This window comes from Mustela nigripes, chromosome 12, assembly GCF_022355385.1.
Source record: "Mustela nigripes isolate SB6536 chromosome 12, MUSNIG.SB6536, whole genome shotgun sequence".
NCBI classification, from domain to species: Eukaryota; Metazoa; Chordata; class Mammalia; order Carnivora; family Mustelidae; genus Mustela; species Mustela nigripes.
Window position 1 is genome coordinate 135,450,275 of NC_081568.1, and position 23,498 is coordinate 135,473,772.

Genomic DNA, 23,498 nt, shown 5'->3' on the forward strand with positions numbered 1-23,498 from the left:
ACAGTGGGCTTATCTGCCTTTGACCACCTGTTTGAGCAGGGCCCTAACTAATTCTCTTAACAGTCCTAGCAGTGGTTAAAATGGGTCTGATGAATGAGTGGGGTGTCTGGTGATTGACCTATTTGGTATGTGCACAGCCTTTGGTTTCATTACGGCCGGGGTCCTGGACGTGTTGTGGGGACGATCTCTTTGCCTGTTCTCTAAGATAGGGGTGCAAAGGAGATACCGTTGCTCTTACAATGTAAGCTCTTACATTGGCTGTCTTGTCTGTTTCCTGGGATTTAGAGGGAGGGATCCTGGGTCTTGGTCAGATTCATCAGGGATCTCTCCAAGCCGAGCCACTGACGGATGGGTACATTGGAGAAACTCCAGTTCTTTTAATGTTGGGCACACACATTTATTTCCCCATTTGTATGAATTTTGTTAAACTTTGCAGTAGAAAACTTAATTAGGAGTTGATGCTTAATACATGCTAATAATATCCAGTTTATATGTTTGAGTGTGTATAATCAAGTTTATGTATTTTATATATTCAGCAGAGTAAGTTAATGTATTTTCGTAGTGATTTAATTCATTATGGTTTATAAAGTACTTTGAAAACAATTTCAGTCCATCTCCTGTGCTTAACTGTCCAAATGATGCATCTGCAGTGTTTATTGGAGTTCCTCTTTTGGAAAACACTGCAGTTTTGGAAGTACGATTTTATTACAGGAGGGAAGGAGCCTGAATTTTGCAGAGCGTATATCTCGCACCCTGACCGAGGCTGACCGGTTGTCCATCGGTGACATCAGGACATTGAAGTCCTGCCTCTCATTCTGGAAGCGAGAGCCCCAATGCTGACCTTGTTCGGCATGTGGGAAAAAAGAAATCAGATGCTCATTTCCCTTTGACTGTGTCTTTTGGCACCATGCAAACCCTCAAAGCGTATTATAATTGCAAATGGAATTTGGAACGGTGATGTATTCTAGAAGTGATGTAAACAGATTGCATTGCAAACAGCTCCGAGAATACAGCACCACTGCAGTAAGCCTGTCTGTCTTTCAGGTTGACCCCCTGTTTACAGTGCCAGCGCCGCCACCACCGATTTCCAGCAGCCTCACGCCTCAGATTCTGCCCTCCTACTTTCCCCCATCTTCACCCAATATTGCAGCACCGGTCGAGCAGCTTTTGGTTCGGACTCGTTCCGTGGGTGTCAATACGTGTGAAGTTGGAGTAGTGACAGAGCCTGAGTGTCTGGGGCCCTGTGAACCTGGGACCAGTGTGAATTTGGAAGGGATCGTGTGGCATGAAACAGAAGAAGGTAAATACACTTTACTTTTCTCTATTTCCCTGTGCCCTCTTCCCCATGACGTTCTGTGTTTATGCCCACCGGTGAGGGGACGTGGTCTGGTGGTAGGCGGCGAGGTGGGAAGAGGGGTTTTCATGCTGTCTGGATGGCTGTCGGAATAAGCACGGAGGCTCTTGTGTTCAAGGTGAATGAGAGGTCCGTGAAAGGGATCTGTACTTTAGGCGCTAGCACAGGGAGACTGGGAAGCAGGATGAGGGTTCCCCTTTGCCCCAAGAGGGATTGTGGAAATTAGGGAGACAGATGGATCTCAAGTTCACTTTCTTCTTTGGTGCCAGCCAGTCTGTCTGGACATGGTGGTTTCGTTTATCTTGACGTGGGGGTATTAAGGCTTAAATTGACCTGCTGAATTGAGCTCGGGTTCTTGTGTTTAGCGAGAGCCGTGCCCGTGATGTGGCTGTGGCTGGTTGGTGGTCTGAGCTCACAAAGCCCAAGCTCAGAGGCTTTTAAGCCCCAGCTGAGCCAGTCATTTCTCTTCTGTGACTGGAGACATGGCACCTTCCCTGCCCCTTAGCTCCCCGGGCCAACTGGCAAGGGGAATCCAGTAGTCATGAGACCAGGGGATTAGGATTAACCTGTCACTGCTCTTAGAAATGTACAAGTGTGGCCTCTACCATACCCACCATGGATCGAACCCTGACTGGACACATCTCATAGCAGGTGATCCCCTGGTCTGGTGTGTTTCAGATGTCATTGACCTTAGAGGCCCTTAAGTAATGAAAAACGAAATACCAAGGACAGCACTGCATTGCTCCACTGGGGAATGAGAGGAATAGAGAAAAATGAGGAAGAAACAAGCCCCAGGCGAGCAAAGGAGAGTGAACAACCCCTTCTTCCCTCTAAGCTAGGTTGGTCAAGGATAAGGGAGAGGACAGGTGTCTGTATCATGACCCGTTGGTCTGAGAGGAGTAGGGACAGGGAGGAGGGTAACGAGACTCCGAATCACTGTTTAGGTCCCTCTGCATCAAGGGGAAAAGTTGAGGGTTGCAACTCCTAGGAAAGAAAGTAAAATATATACAAAAGAATGAAAATCAGATGACAGGTTGTCCCAGCGTAATTGTCAGAAGGTGGAAAACAGCACACGCTGTCTCCAGGTAGAAAAGCAAAAAACCTTAGGAGAATCTTGGAATTCTGCATCTTGTGTCAAATAACGCTGTTAAAGGATCTATTTTGTGTTTGGTTACAGAATTTCGTAGATAGCATCGGTAAGGAAAAGTCTTTACAGATGAAGGAACCCGGGAAAGTGAATAAAAGCGGCAGATGGGAAGAGCTCTCTTGTGTGCGCAACCAAAAGTGATAGTTCACGTTTGCTTTCGGCTTTAGAAATGTCTGGTGTTTGGGGTTGGGGGGGTGGAGGGGGTGCGTCCTCTTTGTACTTTTAGTAGAGCTCTGCAGCCAGATTGGGGGGAGTTGGGGGAAGAGGAGCTAGAGTTCACATTTTCATCTCTTGCTTGTCCATTGAGACGCCCTCCAGGGCACAGGGTAGGTCCCCTGTGGGCAGCCAGCTTCCGTCCTCCTGCTTCCCCTTGGGTTGTGTACATACTTGGCCTTCTCAGACTTTCCCAAGAGCCGAAGCGGGGGCTGAGGGTGTCCCGGCTTGTATCTTGGGGAAGAAAAGTATAGAAAGAGACAGCATCAAGACATTAATAAGGTCATAGTTCATTAGCTTGGGTACTGATGATTCGGACACAGAAAAAGATTTGGAAAGGCCAAGGTTGATCTTCCATTGACTCGAAAGAAAGATTTTCTGGCACTTGAATCCACGTGCTTGTTAGGGTGAAGTGGCACCTTGCACTTCTGTCCCAGCAGCGACTTAGTGACTGTCAGTTTGTTGCGCGTCTTGACTTTACTTAGTCCTGTGTGGAACAGGACCATGTTCCTGCAGCATGACCTCACTGGGTGGCAGATGCTGTAAAATTAGCTACAGACTTTCTGGAACGCCTGTAAATCTTGGGTTATTTTTCACTTCGCTTGGACGTTGGCTTGGTTTTGACTTGAACCTGAGCTTCTAATAAAAGATGGGTTTACTTAGGGGAAACAAATGTTGTATTCAGAAACTGTAGGAACTCTGGGCAAACCGTTAAAGAGCTCGATGCTATTGTCAAGATTACTGTGACATTCTTTTCTTCCTTCTGTTTGGTCGCGGTGCACGTACAGTCTCACGAGTTGCACAGTGTTCTCTGAGTGGTCCGCCTCCTGAGTCCATGTGCTGTGGTCCCCCCATCCTGTGGGTGTGCCCCTCCCCCCTCTTGTGGCACACTGACAGCTTTCCCGGCTCTGCAGACCCAGGACTGGAGCCTTCTGCAGCTCCAGCCTTCTTGTTACTGTCTCACATTTTCCAGGATTTGGGACGTGTGGACGTCGACTGTGGTGACAAGAAGGAGCCAGAGCTCCTTAACACAGTTATTCTTGCTGAATAAACTCAACTCCCGACCTCCACAGAACTCGAGAACCCGACTTGGTAAAGACGCGGGTCGTAAAATGTGTGTTTAATGTGCAACCCTTCTTAAGAGTGTTCCATTTGCAACCCCCCTCTGCCCCCACCCCCGTACAGTGTGTTTAAAAGCTCTTGTACCAATTTAAAAATTAAATCCACTTGACCATTAATTTTTCCCTTTGGGGAAAAACAAAGAGAGAAACAGAACAAACGCATTTGGAGCCAGTTAGTTGGCAGAGCTAAAAGGGATGGGTTTGGGAAGAACGGGAGGGGACGGGAAGCCACAATCGTTTACTGCTGTGGGGTCGCATTAACGGCAAGCTTTAAGTCAGGCACTTCGGAAAGTGCCGGTTGCCTCTGATTAACCTCCTGGAGATGGAGTTGGAAAAAAAAAAAAAATCTCTTCCCTGGTGTTTTCATTTGAGGTGATTTTTATACCCGGGAGTGGTTTTCACACACCTAATTTGTTAGGTGTGTGTGTGTATTGAGATCCTAGAAATTTCTGGAGCTCCTATCTGCCGTCTTTGGAGGGAATATGGAGTGTTCTCAAGATCTGTTTTGAAGGATAATGTGCACCAGCAAGACAACAATATGAAATCCCCACTAAATACTAATTGCTTCTTGTGCTTGGAATTCCTCATTTGAGGAGGGTTCTTTGAGTCACAGGCTTTGCCTTTAGTGTTGCTGCCAGGATGTGGAGTCCTGGTTGCCTGAGGACCAGAGTGTCCTCAGGAGTAACGTGTGGTGAGAGAAGTTCCCTCTGGAAATAATTAGTGGGTTTCAGAGCGTGCTCCAGAGGAGAGAAAAACTATTAACTGCATTTGGATGTTTAGTTACTCGGCTCTGATCTCTCTTCTTGAAGGTGAGTGCATGGGAGCAGTGACGTCTCATGCAGAATTGCTCTCAGATGTTGGAAAGAATTTCCTGGGCATTTCATTCCTGACGTTTGGGATGCACATGCTTTTGTATAGTTATTTGTTTGGAAATTGGCTCTTTTGGGGAGGGTGAGGGTAGGGGAGACCAAACTGGAAGAAACATGGTGTGTACGCAGAGCATGTAAATACATACATACTGAACTTGGCTTTTTCGCTCTTATGAACGTGTTTTCCTTTGGATTTTTACTAAAGCATATTTCTAACTGGGCTCACCCCCCCTTTTTTTGGGGGGGGGGCTCTATCCGAGAACACACTTTGTTGTTATAACTCTAATTTACTTTGGCCTTTCAAGCATGTAAGGTTACAACACTGAGGTTCTCAGCTCTGTGCCTTTGAGTCACCCGGAGATTTTTAAAAACATGTCCAGGCACCACTTCTGGGCATTTCCTTGGTCAGGGATGGCAGTTTGGGCTGGTTGGGTGACCTGGTGTTGGTGTTTTTTTCCAGAGCTCCCTAGGGGATTCTGATGTGCAAACAAGACTGAGAAACACGGTCTCGGGGGAAAGAGGGGATGTCCTAACCTCTGCAAGCTGCTCGACTTTTTCCCTTTAAGGAAGTCCATGTGTTGTTACCTCATTCTCTTGGGTATAAAATGGACAGACACCCCTGCCCTATTTACCTCCCTGGATAGTGTTTGCCTAAAAGCTATAGTGTGGCAGGTGAGCGTGGTTGAAGCACCATCCCAGAAAGAAAGAGGGTCCAGCGCTTGATTTTGAACTTGGACTTAACAGAGTGTCTGGGACTTAATGAACAACTAATTGGTACCACTCTTCTGACTTGTTAATATGGTGGGGTGGACCTTACTGTCTGTCCCTTCAGTGAGCCAGAAGTGGTAGCTTCATTTCCTTTCCCCGTGGTGTCTGCTGAATTATTATTTTTTTTTTTTAAAGAAAGATTTTATTTATTTATTTGACAGAGAAAGAGAGAGCGTGTGCACAGGAGCAGGGGCAGAGGGAGAGGGAGAAACGGAGCCCAATGCAGGGCTTGATCCCAGGACCCCGGGATCATGACTTGAGCTGAAGGCAGCCACTTAACTGACTTAGCCACCCAGGCTTCTCTCTGCTGAATTATTTTTGAAATAGTTCAGAAATCCAGAGTATTAAAGTTAAGACTTGGCAGCCTTCCTATTAGCTTTGAGAGGGGATGCAGATGGGAGCTTCTGAACGTAAGTGTGGTGTTTTAGAGAAGACGTGCCACCTGGTGTAAGAGGCAGAATGGTTCTTTGTATGAGGTTCTTCATCTGAGGTTCTATGTGTTTTCCAAGAACAGTGATCTTGGGAATTAATGTTTTAAAGGTAATTAATCGGGGGAAGTAAATGACTCTCTTTAAACCACCGGAGATGCTCGTCAGTGCTTCTGCTTCTCCTGTGTCTCCAGAGTCATAGAGAGGACAGTGTTTCAGCGTGCAGTATCGGGGGTTTCAGGTTCATTCATTAAGAGGCAAACGATCCTCTATAAACTGACGACAGGGCTGACCTACGTTGTCGTTAACTCCTGTGCTGCGGTGTTTGACTTGCCGAACTTATTACCGGAGATAGAACTTTCATTTTGAGTTTTGATTTGAGAAGAGATTACATACGAAATCCAGGCTCACTTTGTGTTTTTGGTGTCTGAACGTGGAATAGGTGCCATACTTTTTTTTTTTTTTAAACTAAGTGAAATGTTCTTACTTACTGAGGTATTTCCCAGTGATTTTATAAATTCAGCTTTGACTCACAAGGCGAGTAAGATGTCCACTTTCGCTTCTGCATTTCATTACCCGCCATGCCAGTGATGATTGTTAACTCAGCCGTGGTGGGGGTGGGGGGAGGGGACTTGAAGACTGCTAGGGGGCATGCTCCCTCCTATCAGGAATGGGCTAAGTGGAGGTAAATCAGCGCCTGGTATGGGGGTCGGCAGGTGCACACAGTCAGTTAGTCAGTGTGCTGGTAAGAAAGAGCATCGGGCCTTGATCTTCACCATGAACTCAAAGGGATTCAGAAAGCCGGAAGAACTGCTGGTTAGTGCCATTTGGTGTCTTGGCCATAAACTTGACCCCCCACTCCCACCCCAGGCATTCTTACAGTGGTGGTTGGCCGTGAAGAGTTGAGATTCATTACCACTGGTGGCAGAGCAGCTCGAAGGATGGGCCTTCCAAAGCGTACAAGAACCACCTATTTTTTTAAAAAAATATTTTATTTATTTCACAGAGATCACAAGTAGGCAGAGAGGCAGGCAGAGAAAGTGGAGGAAGCAAGTTCCCTGCCGAGCAGAGAACCCGGCGTGGGGCTCGATCCCAGGACCCTGGGATCATGCCCCTGACAGAAGGCAGAGGCTTTAACCCACTGAGCCACCCAGGCGTCCCAAGAACCACCTATTTTTACATGCAGAAGTCAACCCAAGTAGAAAACCATATTTGTATATTTGCTGGACCACATGCCATCTTGGTTATCTCTCATTATTCTGGGTACAATAGTAAAGGTTTTCCTTTCTTTCTTTTTTTTAAGTAAAATAAACTTGGTTTAAAGATACATGTTATACATAATTATAAAACATGTCAAAGTATTTGGTTTTTTAAGATTATAGAAACTCATGTTACCAGTTTCACAGAAAAATCACAAATGAAAAACGGAGGCCAGGTGTTCATAGTGTGTCGTCCATAAAGATCTGTGAATGAAGGGGAGGTCTAAGGAAGGGACCAAGGGCTGGGGGACCAAGGGCTGGCTTGTCTGGGCTGTCTTGCTGGGTTTGCTTTCCTCCTGCACCTACCAGCTGTAGGCTTTTCTGATGGGGCCACCGTTTGCATATGGATGAGTGATGGTGTGTTTTGTTGGAAAGTGATACCATAATCACATCGCTGCTAGTCAGTGTGAAATAAATAAGCTGCTCTTAGGTAGGGTTCAGCTTCATGTTTTTAGACCAAACATTTTTCTTTTGTGTCATTTGTGTGTCACCCAAGGTGGTGACCTTGGGTGTTAGGGAATGAAGCAGTCAGCTTCATTAAACTCCCTGTGTAAAGGCCTTTTCTTGTTAACCCTTTTGGTTGGTCAATACTGTAGCTGAACTTCTCTGTGAATACAGAATGTGAGGCATGTCAAACTAAACTTTTCTTCAGACTGGAGTATAATAAAAGATCTAAGAAGTTTTCTTACAAGATGTGTGTGGATAGTAGTGTCCTCCCTTGCTTGTCTTTTCCCTATATAGAAGTTAGTAAAAGGGGCGCCTGGGTGGCTCAGTGGGTTAAGCCGCTGCCTTCGGCTCAGGTCATGATCTCAGGGTCCTGGGATCGAGTACCGCATCAGGCTCTCTGCTCAGCGGGGATCCTGCTTCCTCCTCTCTCTCTCTGCCTGCCTCTCTGCCTAGTTGTGATCTCTCTGTCAAATAAATAAATAAAATCTTAAAAAAAAAAAAAAAAGAAGTTGGTAAAAAAAAATCTTAAGTGTCTTAATATTACAGTGACCTTGAAATGAAGATATATTTTCTAATTATGAAGTGGAGTATTCTCATTGTTGCAAGAAATAGCTTTTGGCCTACCTGGGCATATTGATTAAAAGTATTTCTTTGACTTGTTAAATAGAATTTTTATAGCAGCTTTCTTGAGATACAATTCACACAGCATACAGCCCACCCATTTATTTATTTATTTATTTGAGAGAGAGAGAGAGAGAGAGAGAGATCACAAATAGGTAGAGAAGCAGGCAGAGGGAGAAGAGGAAGCAGGCTCCCTGCTGAGCAGAGAACCCGATGCAGGGCTCGATCGCAGGACCCTGAGATCATGATCTGAGCCAAAGGCAGAGGCTTAACCCACTGAGCCACCCAAGCGTCCCCAGTCCACCCATTTAAAGTGTATATTTCAGTGGGTATTTTTTTTTTAAGATTTTATTTATTTATTTGAGAGAGAGAGACAGTGAGAGAGAGCATGAGCGAGGAGAAGGTCAGAGGGAGGAGCAGACTCCCCATGGAGCTGGGAGCCCCATGCGGGACTTGATCCCGGGAATCCGGGATCGTGACCTGAGCCAAAGGCAGTCGTCCAACCAACTGAGCCACCCAGGCGTCCCATCAGTGGGTATTTTTTTAATGTATGAAGAGTCCTCCAACCGTCGCCACCATTAATTTGAGAACATTTTTATGATCCAAAGGAAACCCTGTCGCCCTTAGTAGTCACTACTGCTTCCTTAGCGCAATCCCCATTTCATTGACTAAATGCATCCTTGTCTTTGATTCTTCCTTGATTTTAAGTGTGTTTTATGGATGAGAGAAAGGGTGGATTTGTTGAGTGTTTGTACTGGGCATTCATTGTGCTGGACATGCTTGCCAGGTAATGATTTCCTTTAATCCTTAGAACACAGTCCAGAGTAAACTCTGGTTTTGTCCATACTTTTAACGAAGGAGCGACTTAGAAAGGGATTTACCTCTGCAAGACTGCACACCTACCTCCTTGGACGTGCAGAACCCTTTGTGTGTCCCACCTTGTCCTGGGAGTTCTGCTCTAGCAAGCTCCCATGTATCTCCCAAAGCGTGCTTTGGAAGGAGGCAGTCCCATATGACACAGTAATCAGAGTTTTTATTTTATTTTATTTTTAAGCACAGAATGATAGGAAATTCTTTATAGTGCTCGCATCTGATTTTGGCAGGAGTAACTGAATCCGTTTCAGCTGGGTTGATGTATACACACCATCCCTTTCTGCCTCACTAAGCTGGAAGCTTCTTTAGTCCACAGATCCCATCTGTTTTGTTCACTGTTGGATCCCCAGCGCCTGGCACGGAGTCAGTATGCCATACATATTTGTTGAATGTTGAATACATTTGCGGAACAAAGTGATATGGTCTTGATACCTGTTTCAGTGTGTGTAGTATAGCTTTCTAGTCAAGAATATGTTACTTTTGAATTAAGTTTGGCCTAGACAATCTGGACAATATTGCTCCAGAAATCTACTTTTTCACTGATGTGTGTGTGTGTGTGTGTGTGTACGGGTGGGGGGGGGCATTATAAAATCTGATTACAGCGTATTAAAATGCACCTCGCAACCTTGCTCTTCCTAGACCAGTCTCCAAAAAAGGGGGAAACAAAATAATTTGGTTTGCCTTTTTCCCTTCTGCCATTCGTATCCTCAGTATGGTTTTAATTTTCTGATCATAGAAGGCCATTTGAGGATATCCACGGGGTGGAAAACACCCAAAAGGTAGAAGAAAAAAAATCATCTGTAATCTCACTATTCAGGCATCTGCTATAATTTGTTGGTTTACCCCCCCCCCCCCTTTTTGCTTTTTTATTTATTTATTTATTTATTTATTTAAGAGAGAGAGAGAAAGCGAGCGCGTGAGAGGGGAGAAGGTCAGAGGGGGAAGCAGACTCCCCGTGGAGCTGGAGCCTCATGTGGGACTTGATCCTGGGACTCTGGGATCATGACCTGAGCTGAAGGCAGTCGCTCAATCAGCTGAGCCACCCAGGTGCCCTTTTTTTGCTTTTTAAATACACTTTTTTTTTTTAAACAAGTTGGGATCATTTGGTAGATAAATACTGCTTTCCCTTTTAATTATAACATTAAAGCATAAACATTATTTTTTAGATTTTATTTATTTATTTGACAGAGACAGTAAGAGAGGGAACACAAGCAGGGGGAGTTGGGAGAGGGAGAAGCAGGTTCCCCACTGAGCAGGGCGCCATATGTAGGGCTTGATGCTAGGACCCTGGGATCATGACCTGAGCCGAAGGCAGACGCTTAACCGACTGAGCCACGCAGGCGCCCCCATAAACGTTTCTGATGTTGAAACATTTTCTAAGATGCGTTTTCTGCTGATACAAAGCATTTTATGAAATGGACACACAATTTGATTCAAATTCCTCTAAGTCTGGATATTTACACTGCCTTCAGCTTCTTCAATAATATTATACTACAGAGTCTGTCTTTGTGCTGAAGTATTTGTTCTGTTTTATGAATTTGCAGTTACTCTTCTAGTATCAGGTTTCAAGAAACAATCACCCAGTCAAAGGACACAAACATTTTCAACGTTTGATGGCTTCACTACTTTCCCCAAAGGCAGTCCTGGTAAACTGTACCAGTTCCCATGGCCCTGGTTGAAAAACGCTTTTCTCTCTCAACCTTCCCGACAACTTTGGCCTCACTGACCTTTTCATGACCAGAGGATGGAGTTAAAAGTCATATGCACAGCCTCCAATGCCCACATCCAGGGTCCTACCGTAGATGGAGAGGGAATGCGACTGTCTTCCCCCTTGTGTAAAAATCACAGTGGACCAGCCAGGAACAGCAGGTGTGCTGCCAAGGGGTCCCAGACAATTTGCGGCCAGCGCCCTGTCCCGGGAGGGCATTGCTCTGGGTAAAACAGAGGTTCACATATCACTTCTGCTTGTGTCTGGATGTTTTTACATTTTCTGCGCCCTTCCCCTGTCCCCCCCAAAGGGAAAGAATTTTAAAAAGACCTCCTCGGAGACATTCAAACACGCAGGGGCAATTTGGGGTCTGTCAAATACCCATTCTGAATTGGAAGCCATCTCAGCCACTCCCGTTTCTGTCTTTGCAAACATCTTCTTTAGGGTTCTGCTCCTTCAGAATAAGGATGGATGGAGTAAGGAGGGATCTTTACAGGAAAACTTTGCACCTTGTGATTTGTTGATAATACATCATTTGTCACTCGACTTACTCAAGCCGGCACAACTTAGCCCTGACTTGTCCACCGTCCCTCCCGCCCCTGCTTCCAACATTCATTTCCCTTTTTCCCTAGCCTCTTCCCTCGGCTGCTGCCCTGTGTAGCTACAGCAGCAGGAATTTTCCAGGTCGTCTTAAAAAATAGTATCTACTACAGTGTTCTCACATGTACCCTTCCCCAGCCCTTCTGTCCCCAAATAAGACTGGCTAATAGTCTTCTGGCGAAAGGAAAGGAAGCTATGCTATGGGGACGTCCTATCAGAGGTTGCAGAAAACATTCTCAGCAAAGAAGGTTGCAGGAATGAGGCTCGTGGGCAAGTGGCGGAGTATCCAGCCAAGACCTGAGAAGGGCAGGATTCAAAGCGAGGGGAGTTAGGCAAGCCCCTCTCCGCCCATTTGGTAATTGCTTGCATCTGCATAGGAAATGGGATGGTTATAAGCATCCCACACCCTACATGGCCTCCGTTTCACAGGAAGCCTTCTGACTTGGGTATGTCGGGTAGTATTTTCATTCCTTGGACGTTAGAAGTGGGGCTGCTTTCTTTACACGACACATGACACATTGGGTATGTCTGAACAGCGGAGCACTTCTGCCTGGGGAGCTCTACGGGGCTCTGCCAGCGCCATCTGATTAGCATCTTTGCTTTATGTTCAAGACTCCCATCATGAGCCCTGTGACTCTCGCGGAGAAATCGAGGCACAGGCGGCCTGAATAAAATGGTTATGTGTCCTTTCTGGATTTCTGCTGTGTACCTCCCATGATCAGCCTTTCCTAGTTTTTAAGTCTCTCTCTCTGTGTGTGTGTGTGTGTGAGAGAGAATATAACCAATTATTTAAAAAATATGCTAAAAGGCAAATAAACATTTGCTTGTCAGTTTGAGGTTTTGACTGCGATGTGGGAACTTAATTCGGCTTATAGAGTGAGATGTCTTTTAAATTTAATATTCACCAAATATTTTTACAAAAGTACCCAAAATGCTGTTTTTGACTGCATATTTCATCACAAGAGAAGAAATAGCCAAGCCCTTCCCATCCGTCAGAGGCAATGCCACATGTTCCTCTGGCTCTGTGGACCGTTGGGCTCCCGCCAGCTCTTCACGGACTCACTTGGACATCTGCACACTGTCTGTGTTGTCATGTTGCTGTCTTCTTGATACTCATGTTGACAGACAACTTTCGAAGTAAGTCACGTTGAAAGAGCTGAGAACATTGAACGTGTCTTACTTCACTTGAGGGAGCAGCAAAGGCCCATTTGTTGAGAGAGAACCAACCAAGACTGCTTTCCACCATGTTCCTCGGCTTCTGGAGAATACCTTGTAGCTTTTCAGAATACGACAAGCCAAGCCAGTCCCAGCGGTGAGCTGCTTCTGACCAGCACCTCAAGCGGACATCTCTAACGTGATTTCTTACCCAAATGTACTGGAAGCACAGAAGAACCGTAAATTGGGTTGGAGGCGTTGGCTTTGTGCTCTGAGCCTGAGACCGGGCTGGCTGCAGTCGTCTGGCCCTGCGAGGGGCTTTGAGTCCAGTGAGTCTTAATACCCAACTGTACACAAGTGAGGAAGACCATAGCCTGGAATGATGACTGTCTTCCATAAGGAAGAGCTTTTCTCTTCTGTAAAATCTCTACTCAGTAGGGTGACCAGAAGGCTGTCTCACATTCCTGGGGAGTTCTAAAAAGAAAAGAGGGTAAGGTCTAAGGTGATAATGCAACAGATGACCCCAGGAGGGTCAACTTTCAAAGAAGCAGAATGCAGTGAGGTACTTACTGTTGTTTGTTTGTTTGTTTGTTTGTTTTTAATTTTATTTATTTATTTGACAGACAGAGATCACAAGTAGGCAGAGAGGCAGGCAGAGAGAGAGGGGGAAGCAGGCTCCCTGCTTGAGCAGAGAGCCTGATGCGGGACTTGATCCCAGGACCTTGGGTTCATGACCTGAGCCAAAGGCAGAGGCTTAACCCACTGAGCCACCCAGGAACCCCAGTACTTACTGTTGTATTGACTGAACATTCATCTTGAGTGATTGAGAAGGAGAGCGCTGACCACAAAGTCCTCTGTCACTTACTAGAGAATCCAAAGCACATGGCCTCTAGGACATCTCCCTTTATATCTGACTTTTGAATTAAACATCTTGAAATAAATATCTGTCCAACCAGTCCTCCTGAGACTGCAGTTTCTTGCAGTAGCTCATTTCCTAGTGTGGAATTTCAACCAAGCATGACTTGTTGAGTGTGACTATTAAGTATCGGAGGCCGCGGTTAGTGTCCGTATCTTCATTTTGTCAAAGGGAGGAAAATAAAGTGTGGGGAATTTATGACTCGAGTGGAAATCAAGGCAGGGTCTGAAGGAGAATCAAGGACCACAGAGTTCCAGTAGCTTCAGTGATGCCTTGAGAAGGATCTAGTGAGCCATGAAGGCTTATGTCAAAGTGTCAGAAGAAGGTGGGCTGGACCACACTGGGTTCCTCTTCTGGAGAAGAATTCAGGCCTGGCAGCTAACCCATATCGCTTCGACTCTGGGTTCTGACTCACTGATAAGCTCCCCTGCATTCCCCCGATCCTGCCTGACTCCCGCCCAACCACTCCTGATCTGTAGATCCAGGCTTTTGCTCAGGGTAAATTGTTCTCTGTTTTGGAAAGTAGGAAAAGTCATCCCGTGTTTACAAGGGAGTGTTAGGGGATTGTCAGGGAGTCTAAGTTAGTGTTCTAGCTGCAAATTCTCACAGCGTTGGCTTGTATGGGTCAGTGTTTGGTGTCATTGCCCTATTTATTTCATCCTGATAATTACTGAAAAGTGACACTGAGAGTAGTAGAAGTGCTAGGCCAGTAGGTAAGTAGATAAGCATTATATGCTTGATTAGAACCCAGAACATTAAAATTGCTTGGAGGCAGCTGAAGCTTTCTGCACACATGATGGTTCCTTGATTAGTGAAAAGCCTCTTGAGTGACAGCACTTGACTTAAGAAAGCACACGAAAAGCTACATGCCTTGGTCGTCTCCCATGAGAAGCCAGCGACGGGAGCATTCAGTTATTTCATACAAAATCCTGTGTTGATTCAGATCTTCTGGAAGGGCATGAGTCCATACAGCAAGGAGCACCTATAATTTTTGGATTAAAAATTCTTTATCTTTTTGGCTGCAGTGGTCTAAATCTATTTAGCAGATTAAACACACACACACACACACTCCCCCACCCCCCCAAAAAAACCCCTCTGGACTGACTTGCAGATCCGTCCAGAGTCCTCAGTACTGCAGTTGTAACTGCTGCTAGCGAAACTGAGAGAAGACCAGTGGCTAAAGCAGGACCAAAACCAAATGAAGACAAAATGATGTGATTGCTCCAACTTTGTGGTTACGAGAGCAGATTGGTCTCCAGGGAAGAGGGAGGCCAGTTGAAAGGAAAATGGACAAAGGTGGCCTGTTGCCTAATGTTGATCCCTCCTGCTTCCCACCAACCCCATGTGTCTTAAAAATACATGTATGTATGGTGACCGATGATGAGGTTCTGTGAGTGTTCCTGCGGCTGCCCTCAGCTTTTGCAGATACTGTCCCTTGCCCACCAGGAAAGGACTCTGGGCCTCATTTTCCTCATCTGTAAAATGGGAGGGTTTAGAATACCTAATTCCTTAATGATACCTGAGTTTTGGGGCACAAGGGGGTGTGAATCCCATAGAATGTTCTTGCCAGAATCATTTCAGACGTAGAGAATTTTCTGAGAAAAATTCCAAGCCAACAGTTAGCCTCGATGGCGTTACGCTTAAGTCACCCTCTGGGTTCGTGCCAAGTCCTGCTGAACAGCAGGTAGCCATCCCATGAGTGTCCCAAAGTGGATCTATTTCTGGAACACTTTATTTACTGAAATCATTTATATTGAACTATTGGCCATTGTGTAGGTAAAGGGGAGTCTGGTCTGAGTAGGCTGACATTTATTTTATGCTCTGGTACATTCCACGGAAGAATGAGCACATGGAAGACATTATCTGAAAAGATTCCTAAAACGTACTGTTTCAAACCCCTGCCCTAAAATGCCTGCATGAGCTCTACCTCCTTCTGTGTTACTCTATCTACACCTTGTGTCCCAGGGTGCCTGACTGGCTCTCTTGGTGGAGCGTGAGACTCCTGATCTTGGGTTTTTAAGTTCGAGCCCCACATTGGGTGGTGATATTACATAAAAAGAAAATCTTTAAAAATTAAAAAAAAAAATTCTTATAGTGTCCAAAAGATGGATGCAGAATAGAAAGTTTATTGGTTGCATGAGTGTGAACATTGAATGTGGTATACTTTTTCTCTTTTATTCAGTTTACACATGTATTTTATGGTCTAAAAAGCCAGAGTTCTTCTAGGGCTGTAACCACAAGAAAAACCCCATCTTTCCCTTCACCCAGTCCTGCTTGCCAGAGGCCACTAAGTACTTCAAACTTTTGTAGCTGGTATTTTCTTTGTATTTTGAAACACATCTTTCTGTAGCTATTCCGTGATGTAATTTTGTAAGTTTTAGGCTTTTTAAAGGTGGAAGGTGGTGATTCAGTGCATACTCCCCTCCCCCAACAGAACTGTATTTGCCGCCCATCCTCTCAATATAGTTTCGAGTTACCCATTGCTGTGTAGCCAATAACTCTAAAGCAGAGTACCTCAGAGTGGCAAACATGGATTATCCCGCAGTTTGTGGGTCAGGAATCAGAGGAACTTCTCCACTGGGCTTCTCATAACATAGTACATTACCTCCCCAGCAAGATCCAAGGGACTCTGAACCCAGATGTTTGTATAACTTCCTATGAGAGAGAAAACCCATTGTTTTTGCCACCTAGTCTGTTCGTTAGAACTCCGTAAGTTCAGCCCGGGCTCAAGGAGGGGAGCATGTCTTGTAAGTATGTCAATATCAAGAAGCAGGAATTATTTGGGACCCTCTTGAAGGCTGCCTATCAAAAGTAGTTTTTCCTCAGGTCAGTATTCAGTGTTTACATTACTGTGACTATATATAGTCACAGTAATGTAAAAAAAAAAAAAAAAAATATATATATATATATATATATATATATGCGCAGCACAGCCGTGTACTATGATCGCTTTTCTTTTCTCACCTGACTTTCTCCCTGGAGTTATTAGTTGCCTTCTTTTTGATTTGCTTAGTGTTCTATGCACCCCTCACTAATTCACCATGAACCATCATGCCAGAATTATAAATTGCTTCTCATTTTGTTGAAACACACCCAGCATTCTATACATTGTATCTTTTGGACTAGTCTCTCAGAGTCTTCCCATCTGCTCCAATCTGGTATTTTAGGGGTTAGGCAGGGGCTCGTGAAAGAGTTACAAAAACTGAGCTCTCTATACACCATCCTGAAGATTCCATTCTTAGGTTGGATATTCTGTTTGCTACATTGACGGATGCATCCCCTTGTTTCTCTTTCATTTTGGAGAAGCCTATCTTCAAGTAGCTTTCTAAGAAAGGGTTCACGGGGAGTAAACGTTTTGAAATCCTGGATGTTTGCGCAGGTTTTTCTTTACCCCTCATAACTGGACACATGAAGGGGCTAGGTGAGGAATGGGTGACAGTAATTTTCTGTCATACTTGAAGGCTTTGTTCCACTGCTCTGAGCTCTCCCCATTGTTGTCCTTGAGAAGTTCAATACCATCCCAATTTGAGACCTTGAGTGTGTTGGGTGTCCCCCTCCCCACCAAGCCTTCATCTCTTCTTTGTCCCCAGCATTCTGAAACATCTCAGTAACATCCTTTGGCATGAGTCTTTTTTTAATCTCTCTTGGTCCTCTCGTTAGAAACTCAGGCTGTATCCTGTTAGAAATTTTGTAGATATCTTTCTTGGGTGGGGATGCAATTTCCATTTCCATGTTCTCTCTGGAGCTGCTTTTAGTAAGATGTTGAACCTCTTGTATCAGTTCTACTTCCTTTTTTTTTTTTTTTTGTAAAGATTTTATTTATTAGAGTGGGGGGAGGGGCAGAGAGAGAGAGAGAGAATCTCAAGCTGACTCCCCAGTGAGCGTGGAGCCTGAGATCCTACAACTCTGAAATCACAACTGGAGCTGAAATCAAGAAACGGACTTAACTGACTGAGGCACCCAGGCACCCCTTACTTCTCTGATCTTTTCTCTCCTTTTTCAGTCTCTGACATACAGTGTTTTGGTTTTTTTGTTGTTGTTGTTTTGTTTTTAAAATATTTTATTTATTTATTTGAGTGAGAGAGTGAGAGAGGGCATGAGAGGGGAGAAGGTCAGAGGGAGAATCAGACTCTCCATGGAGCTGGGAGTCTGATGTGGGACTCAATCCCGGACTCCAGAACTAAGACCTAAGCCGAAGGCTGTCGCTTAACCAGCTGAGCCACCCAGGTGCCCTGACATACAGTTTTTAACAGATTTTCTAATTTGGGGAGTTCTGTCATTCTTTATCTTTAAATATTTTCATTGGAAAAAAGCATCTGCTCTTATACATTTTTCATTTTTGTTGTTACGGGGATTAAAAGCTTCCTGTTCTAGTTTCATGAATGCAATGTCTCAGTTACGTGAGGATCGACCTTCCTTCTTCCTTCTCTCCTTCCTTCCTTCCTTCCATCGGCCAGCCTCATTTCCAAGTTCCTTTGTGTTTTTGTCCTCCTTTGTCCTCAGTCTTTCCTGTTGGAGATTTTCCTCAAGCACCTCATGATCCTTGACTGTGTGCTTGGGGATGGTGGCCTCAGAAGTTGGTTTGAAGTCCCACATGTGTGGGAGGGTGTTTTGATGGTATAGGAAGATCTGAGTGGATTGTCTGTCTAGGGGATCTCCCAGCTGGGGGTTTCCAGGCTTTGATCAGTTTCTCCAGAAAAGCCTTCTCTGATTTCCTGGTTACCAACTTTTTAGGTGTCAATTTTGGGAAAGAGGGTGAAGATTTTACTCGGCATTGTGTAAAAACTGAACCTTACTGTTTCTGTTGGTTTGTTTGTTCCGTAACTGTAGTATTATCCACATTATACGGATAAGAAAACTCTGAAAGAACCTTAAGTTCCTTTGTTGAGTTTTCTTGGTAGCCACCATTTATTTCATGACCTGAAATTGAGATAGTTTTAGTCAACTTAGAATGTGCCATCATAGTGATTGCTTAACTTCCTTTTTTTTTTTTTTTTTTTTAATTTTTAAAGGATTTTCTTTATTTGAGAGAGAGAGAGACAGTGAGAGAGAGCATGAGAGGTGAGAAGGTCAGAGGAAGAAGCAGATTCCCCATGGAGATGGGAGCCCCACACGAGACTGGATCCCGGGACTCCCGGATCGTGACCTGAGCCGAAGGCAGCCGCCCAACCAACTGAGCCACCCAGGCGTCCTATGATCTCTCAACTTCTAAAGAGAGATCAAGTCCTTCATTTTATTACTTGCCCACGCCCCTACCCCCCAGTGTGGCTTTAGTTAGGCTCCGTTTCCAGATAGACTCAATGTTTGGGAACTTAAAACAGAGGCATATAAATGAAACAACAAACTGCCTTTTTAAACTGCTTTTGGTGATGTAAACAAAACAATGTAGTAGCTTTTTGAAAGAGTCTCCCAGTGCCATCCCTGCCTGCTGCCCTCATCAGTCCTGGCCAGATCATGACTTCGGGCTTGATTTCTGCTCTTTTTATCTGTATATAGCAACACAACTTGTTCACCAAACTGCTCTGTCACAGATTCCTTGAAATGGTTTAGCAAACGTCTCATTCCCTTGTTTGTTGACCAAAACTTGAACACTTCCACCTCTAAGACACTGAGTTGAGAGAGGTCTCCTAAACTGTTCCTTCGACAAAAGACGGGTTCACTGAAGACACCTCATAAAAACCAAGGTCCCTTTCTTGGTGGACTTCTGTGGTGGACCCAGGCCCCAGGGACAGGCTGTATCTGGAAACACTCTGCTCACTTATCCGAAGCACCTTCCATTACTTGTGTTCTCAAGTTTCTCTCCTCAGCCAAGAAAGGGCTTTATTCATTTCGTGCCCCTACTTTACTTTTACTTTTTATAAAGATTATTTATTTATTTATTTATTTATTTGACAGACAGATCACAAGTAGGCAAGAGAGGCAGGCCGAGAGAGAGGAGGAAGCAGGCTCCCTGCTGAGCAGAGAGCCCGATGCGGGCTTGATCCCGGAACTCTGGGATCATGACCTGAGCTGAAGGCAGACGCTTAAACCACTGAGCCACCCAGATTTTATTTTTTTATCGAGAGAGAGTGAGAGCACCAGCAGGGGCAGAGGGAGAGGGAGAAGCAGGCTCCTTGCTGAGCAGGGAGCCGGAGGTGGGACTCAGTCCCAGGACCCTGGGATCATGACCTGAGCCGAAGGCAGACGCTTAACTGACTGAGTCACCCAGGCACCCCAGCCCCCACACTGTTGCATAATATAGGGTCCTTCCTTGTTGAGGGGAACGGCTATGAAAGATGATTGCAAATATCACAATGCTATCATAGAAGGCATTATTTGTCCAGTTCACGCACATGTCCCTGGTACCCAGCACCTGGGCAGCCGCTACCCGTCCCTCAGGGCCGTCTGAATGAACTAGTAAATGAATGCTTGGTGAGGAGGAAGGTGGTCAGGTCAGGCATGACTTTGGAAGCCAGCCGCGCTCCTTCATTCCCTCTCCCCGTGTGGCTCGAGCCCATATTGGCGCTCAGAGGGAGCGGGTGTGGGTTTCGTGCCGTTCTGTCAGATGAGTCAATAGGTGACAGGCAGTGAGCTGAAGGAAACGTTTTTATATCCTTAAAAGTGTTATCTGTGAGGAGCAGTTTGTAGCACCAGAGTGAAAAGAAGCCTCTCTCAGATGGCTGGCTTGATGCAGGCAAAGCTGCTAATTTGTTGTCAGCCTCGAGGAGATTTAGAGCCTCGGCCTCCCCGGCGGTCGCTCACCGTGGAATTGTTTCCCTGCTCTTTCCTCCGAGTCTCCTGCCCCGCAGTGGGAGAAGCTGGAGGTTTGCAGAACCTGGGAGCACCAAGATTCTTCTTTCGTGGACAGGTGTGGAGATTGGTGGCCTGGGACTTTTTCTGACTTAAGGGCGTGCTCTTGGGAAAACACACCAACCCCTTCTGATAGCTGAGGGCAACCACAGAACTTCCTGTGGGAAGGAGACCTGGAGTCCAGTCACTCAACCATGCCGGGAAGGGGAGCATCAGAGCGAAAGTTCTCGTCTGCTCCCTTGACAAAGCCCTCCCCGAGGCAGGCTGCATACACAGAAAATGCACTTGGCACCTAAGTCAGAGCCTCCCCAAATGTCGGATTCACACCTGTAGCAGGCCCTAGCCCTGGGTCTGCCCACCAGTTCGGGACAGGACCGCGGGAACCAACATGGCGGCCCACTGTGGCGGGATGGCGGTCCTAGAAGTCCTTTCCGGACTCTGGTTAAGCCCCCATCTGTTGAGGCCACATTAATGGGAACTTTCCAGTGGCCACTTATAGGGGGAATATAGAAAAAGAAACTCGAGTAGGTGGTTGTTTGTGTGCTCTGGGTCAGAACTTGCATTATTATGTAGATTTCCACGGTTAATCAGATTAATTTTCGTCTTTTACAGTTCACTGAGATTTTTGTCCCCAAGCGGAGGCCTTTGGGTACTGAGTGCTGGAGTTTTAAAATTTCTTGGTAATGCCTGAATCAACACTCTAGGAATTGCCTCTTTGCCAGCTTTTCTCCTTTTTGGCAATGGCGAATGCATGAAGAATGCCTTCTTTGAAGCTTTAAGGCACACAATAGGCTAAGAACTCTCTAATTGAACTTTACAAGCTGAAGGGGCTGACTTCTGTGCAGCATTTGAACAAACTTCTAGTCACCGCAGTTTAGTAAGGGGTGGCTGCCAAAAGCCATGTAAGGCTTTATTTGATCCATTTATGAATAAAGAGCCTGCAGTAAATTAATTACCATATATTGGGGCTAATAAAATCTAGCACGATGAGAACGCCTTTGGGCTCATCTGTAGAGGGAATGAGGACAGAGCTGATTCCTGGTATCCGAGCGTTTCCTGGCCCTGGGGCCTTCCACAGTGCGGGTGGGTGGTGGGGGTGGAGAAGAATGGGGTTCACGCTCCATGTCCATTGAAGAGGTATGTGAGCTAGCTTTTGGTTCTGCAACTGCTGGAAGGCTTTGCTTTATTGATCATAATAAGCTGTTCTGTCTTATTAAAGTTGCATCATGGAGTCTGGTTTTTGGGAGCCCCGTTGAGAATTAGTTGCAGAAGAAGTGATTTGCTTGTATTTTCCGACAGTTAACAGGCCAAGCAGATGGGGGAGCAGACCTGGGCTAGTTGGGTTGGCTGCCTGCCACTCTTCCATGAATTGTGATTTTCACGGATCTGTACTAGTTTTCTAGTTTCCCCTCTACCTCCCCCCTCTTTTGGAAGTTCTAGCCTATGGGTCTGAGGAAAGGAATCCTTGGTTTCCTGTAGAATGCTCCCTTGTAAGCAAATGTTACTGCAGGGTGTCCCATGGACCCTGTGTGGTGTGCGTCAAATCGGTGTCGCATAGACTGCATGTTAGTGCAAGAGCAGAGCATGAGCTCTTTAGCGAAAACAGATTTCACCTGTGCTCTGCCTTGCATTTTTCAGGTGCTTCTCTTTTGTCCAGGCTGTGGTCCCCAACATACTGAACCACACGGAAGAAAGTGTGTTCAGCTTCTGTTTCGAAATGGCATTTGTATACAAATGTGAAAGAAGCCAGAGCAGCATTTGGGTGAAGAAGGTCGCAGTTCCTCCTCAGAGGCCATTCCAAAAACTTGTTTTGTTAAATATATGTAAGATGAACACACACACACACACACACACACCCCATGTGCAAAAATGCTGTTTCAGATGAGTATATGGTAGAAAGGACAGTGTGAAAGCAAATGCGTATTTCCTACCACCTTCATGAAGAAATGGGACATGTCCATTTCAGGACCTTTGAAAACCCCTGGTGTGCCCCTGCCTTTCTCCCACTCTGTTGTTGACATTCTCTGTGAAACCACTAACTTACGTTTTGTGGGGTTTCTCGTTTCTTTGTGTTACTGTGTCCCTCTGAGTTTCTATGTCAGCACCTCGTTTATTTTGCATAGTTTGAACATCATATAAATGGGGTCCTATAGGGTGCTTCTCTTGGCTCGGTGTTTTTCCTCAGCCCTGAGCTCTGGTTCATTTCCACTGCTGGGTCGGAATGTTTGAATATACCGTGATGATTTATCCATTCTTGCGCCCGTGGACTTTCGGATTGCAGCCAGCTCTTTGCAATTTCACTGTCCCTGTGAACATTCTTGTAACCGGTCTCTCGCTATCTAAGGCAGTGTTTAAACAAACCAATCTACTTTAAACACTACGCTGGCATATTTTTTTTTAAGATTTATTTTGCCAAGAGGGCATGCCGCAAGATATTTCAGGTATCAATTGATTGTAAGGTGACCATTTATTACCCACTTCAAAGAAAGGCATGTATTTACCCAGCAATGCGAAGGAACCATACATAGATTTGTGTCTCTGTTCTTACTCTGGGTCCAGATAAAAGTGCCGGCTGCTGCGAAATGCGTTTCATTAATGTTTGTTAAAAGGACAGCTTCAAGAGTCAAATGGAATTTTAAGATTGAAAAGATAAGTGAGAAGTGCCTCTTTGTCTCCATGGGCTGCCTTCACCTCTCCTCCCTGAGCCGATGGCGTGTTGCTTGTTGGCGCTTGCTGCTAGGTGTTCTGGTTGCTTCTCCCGTGGCATTCCCCAGCAGCCTCGCACGACATCTCTTCGACTTAATGTGAAGTCGAGAACAACACTTGGTTCTCCAGAGCGGAGTACCAGTCTTTAAACGTGTCTCCTGGGAGAAGGCGTGTTGAATAAGTAGAACCGAACGTGTCTTCTGTATCCTTGTCTTGCTGCCCCTGGCCTTTGCATTGCTTTTCTCTCTGTGCCAGAGCCCTCTTCTCCCAGAGCTCCCATATGTTCACGTTTTTGCAGTTTGGGCTCAGATCTTACCTTCCCAGGAATACATTCTTGGACTCCCATACCCAGACTCCCTTCCTAGCCCTTATACTGCTTTATTAATTTATTTTTTCAAGGACTTGGTACCTAAAATTATAGTTGTTTCCTTGGCTGTTACCGGCCTTTTTTTTTTTTTTAAAGATTTTATTTATATTTTTTGATTAAGAGAGTAAGCATAAGTAGGGGAGCAGCAGGCAGAGGG

General features: G+C 45.4%; 1 protein-coding gene across 4 annotated transcripts in view; it reads left to right on the forward strand.

Annotated features, from left to right (window-relative positions):
• Window positions 1-23,498, forward strand: part of ZNF608 (zinc finger protein 608) — a 113,088-nt gene that overhangs the window by 52,438 nt on the left and 37,152 nt on the right. For all 4 annotated transcript variants that reach the window (XM_059418414.1, XM_059418416.1, XM_059418413.1 and 1 more), the window contains one exon: window positions 1,045-1,300. In XM_059418414.1, coding sequence (XP_059274397.1) covers window positions 1,045-1,300 — 256 coding nt within the window. The remainder of the gene's footprint in view (window positions 1-1,044; window positions 1,301-23,498) is intronic.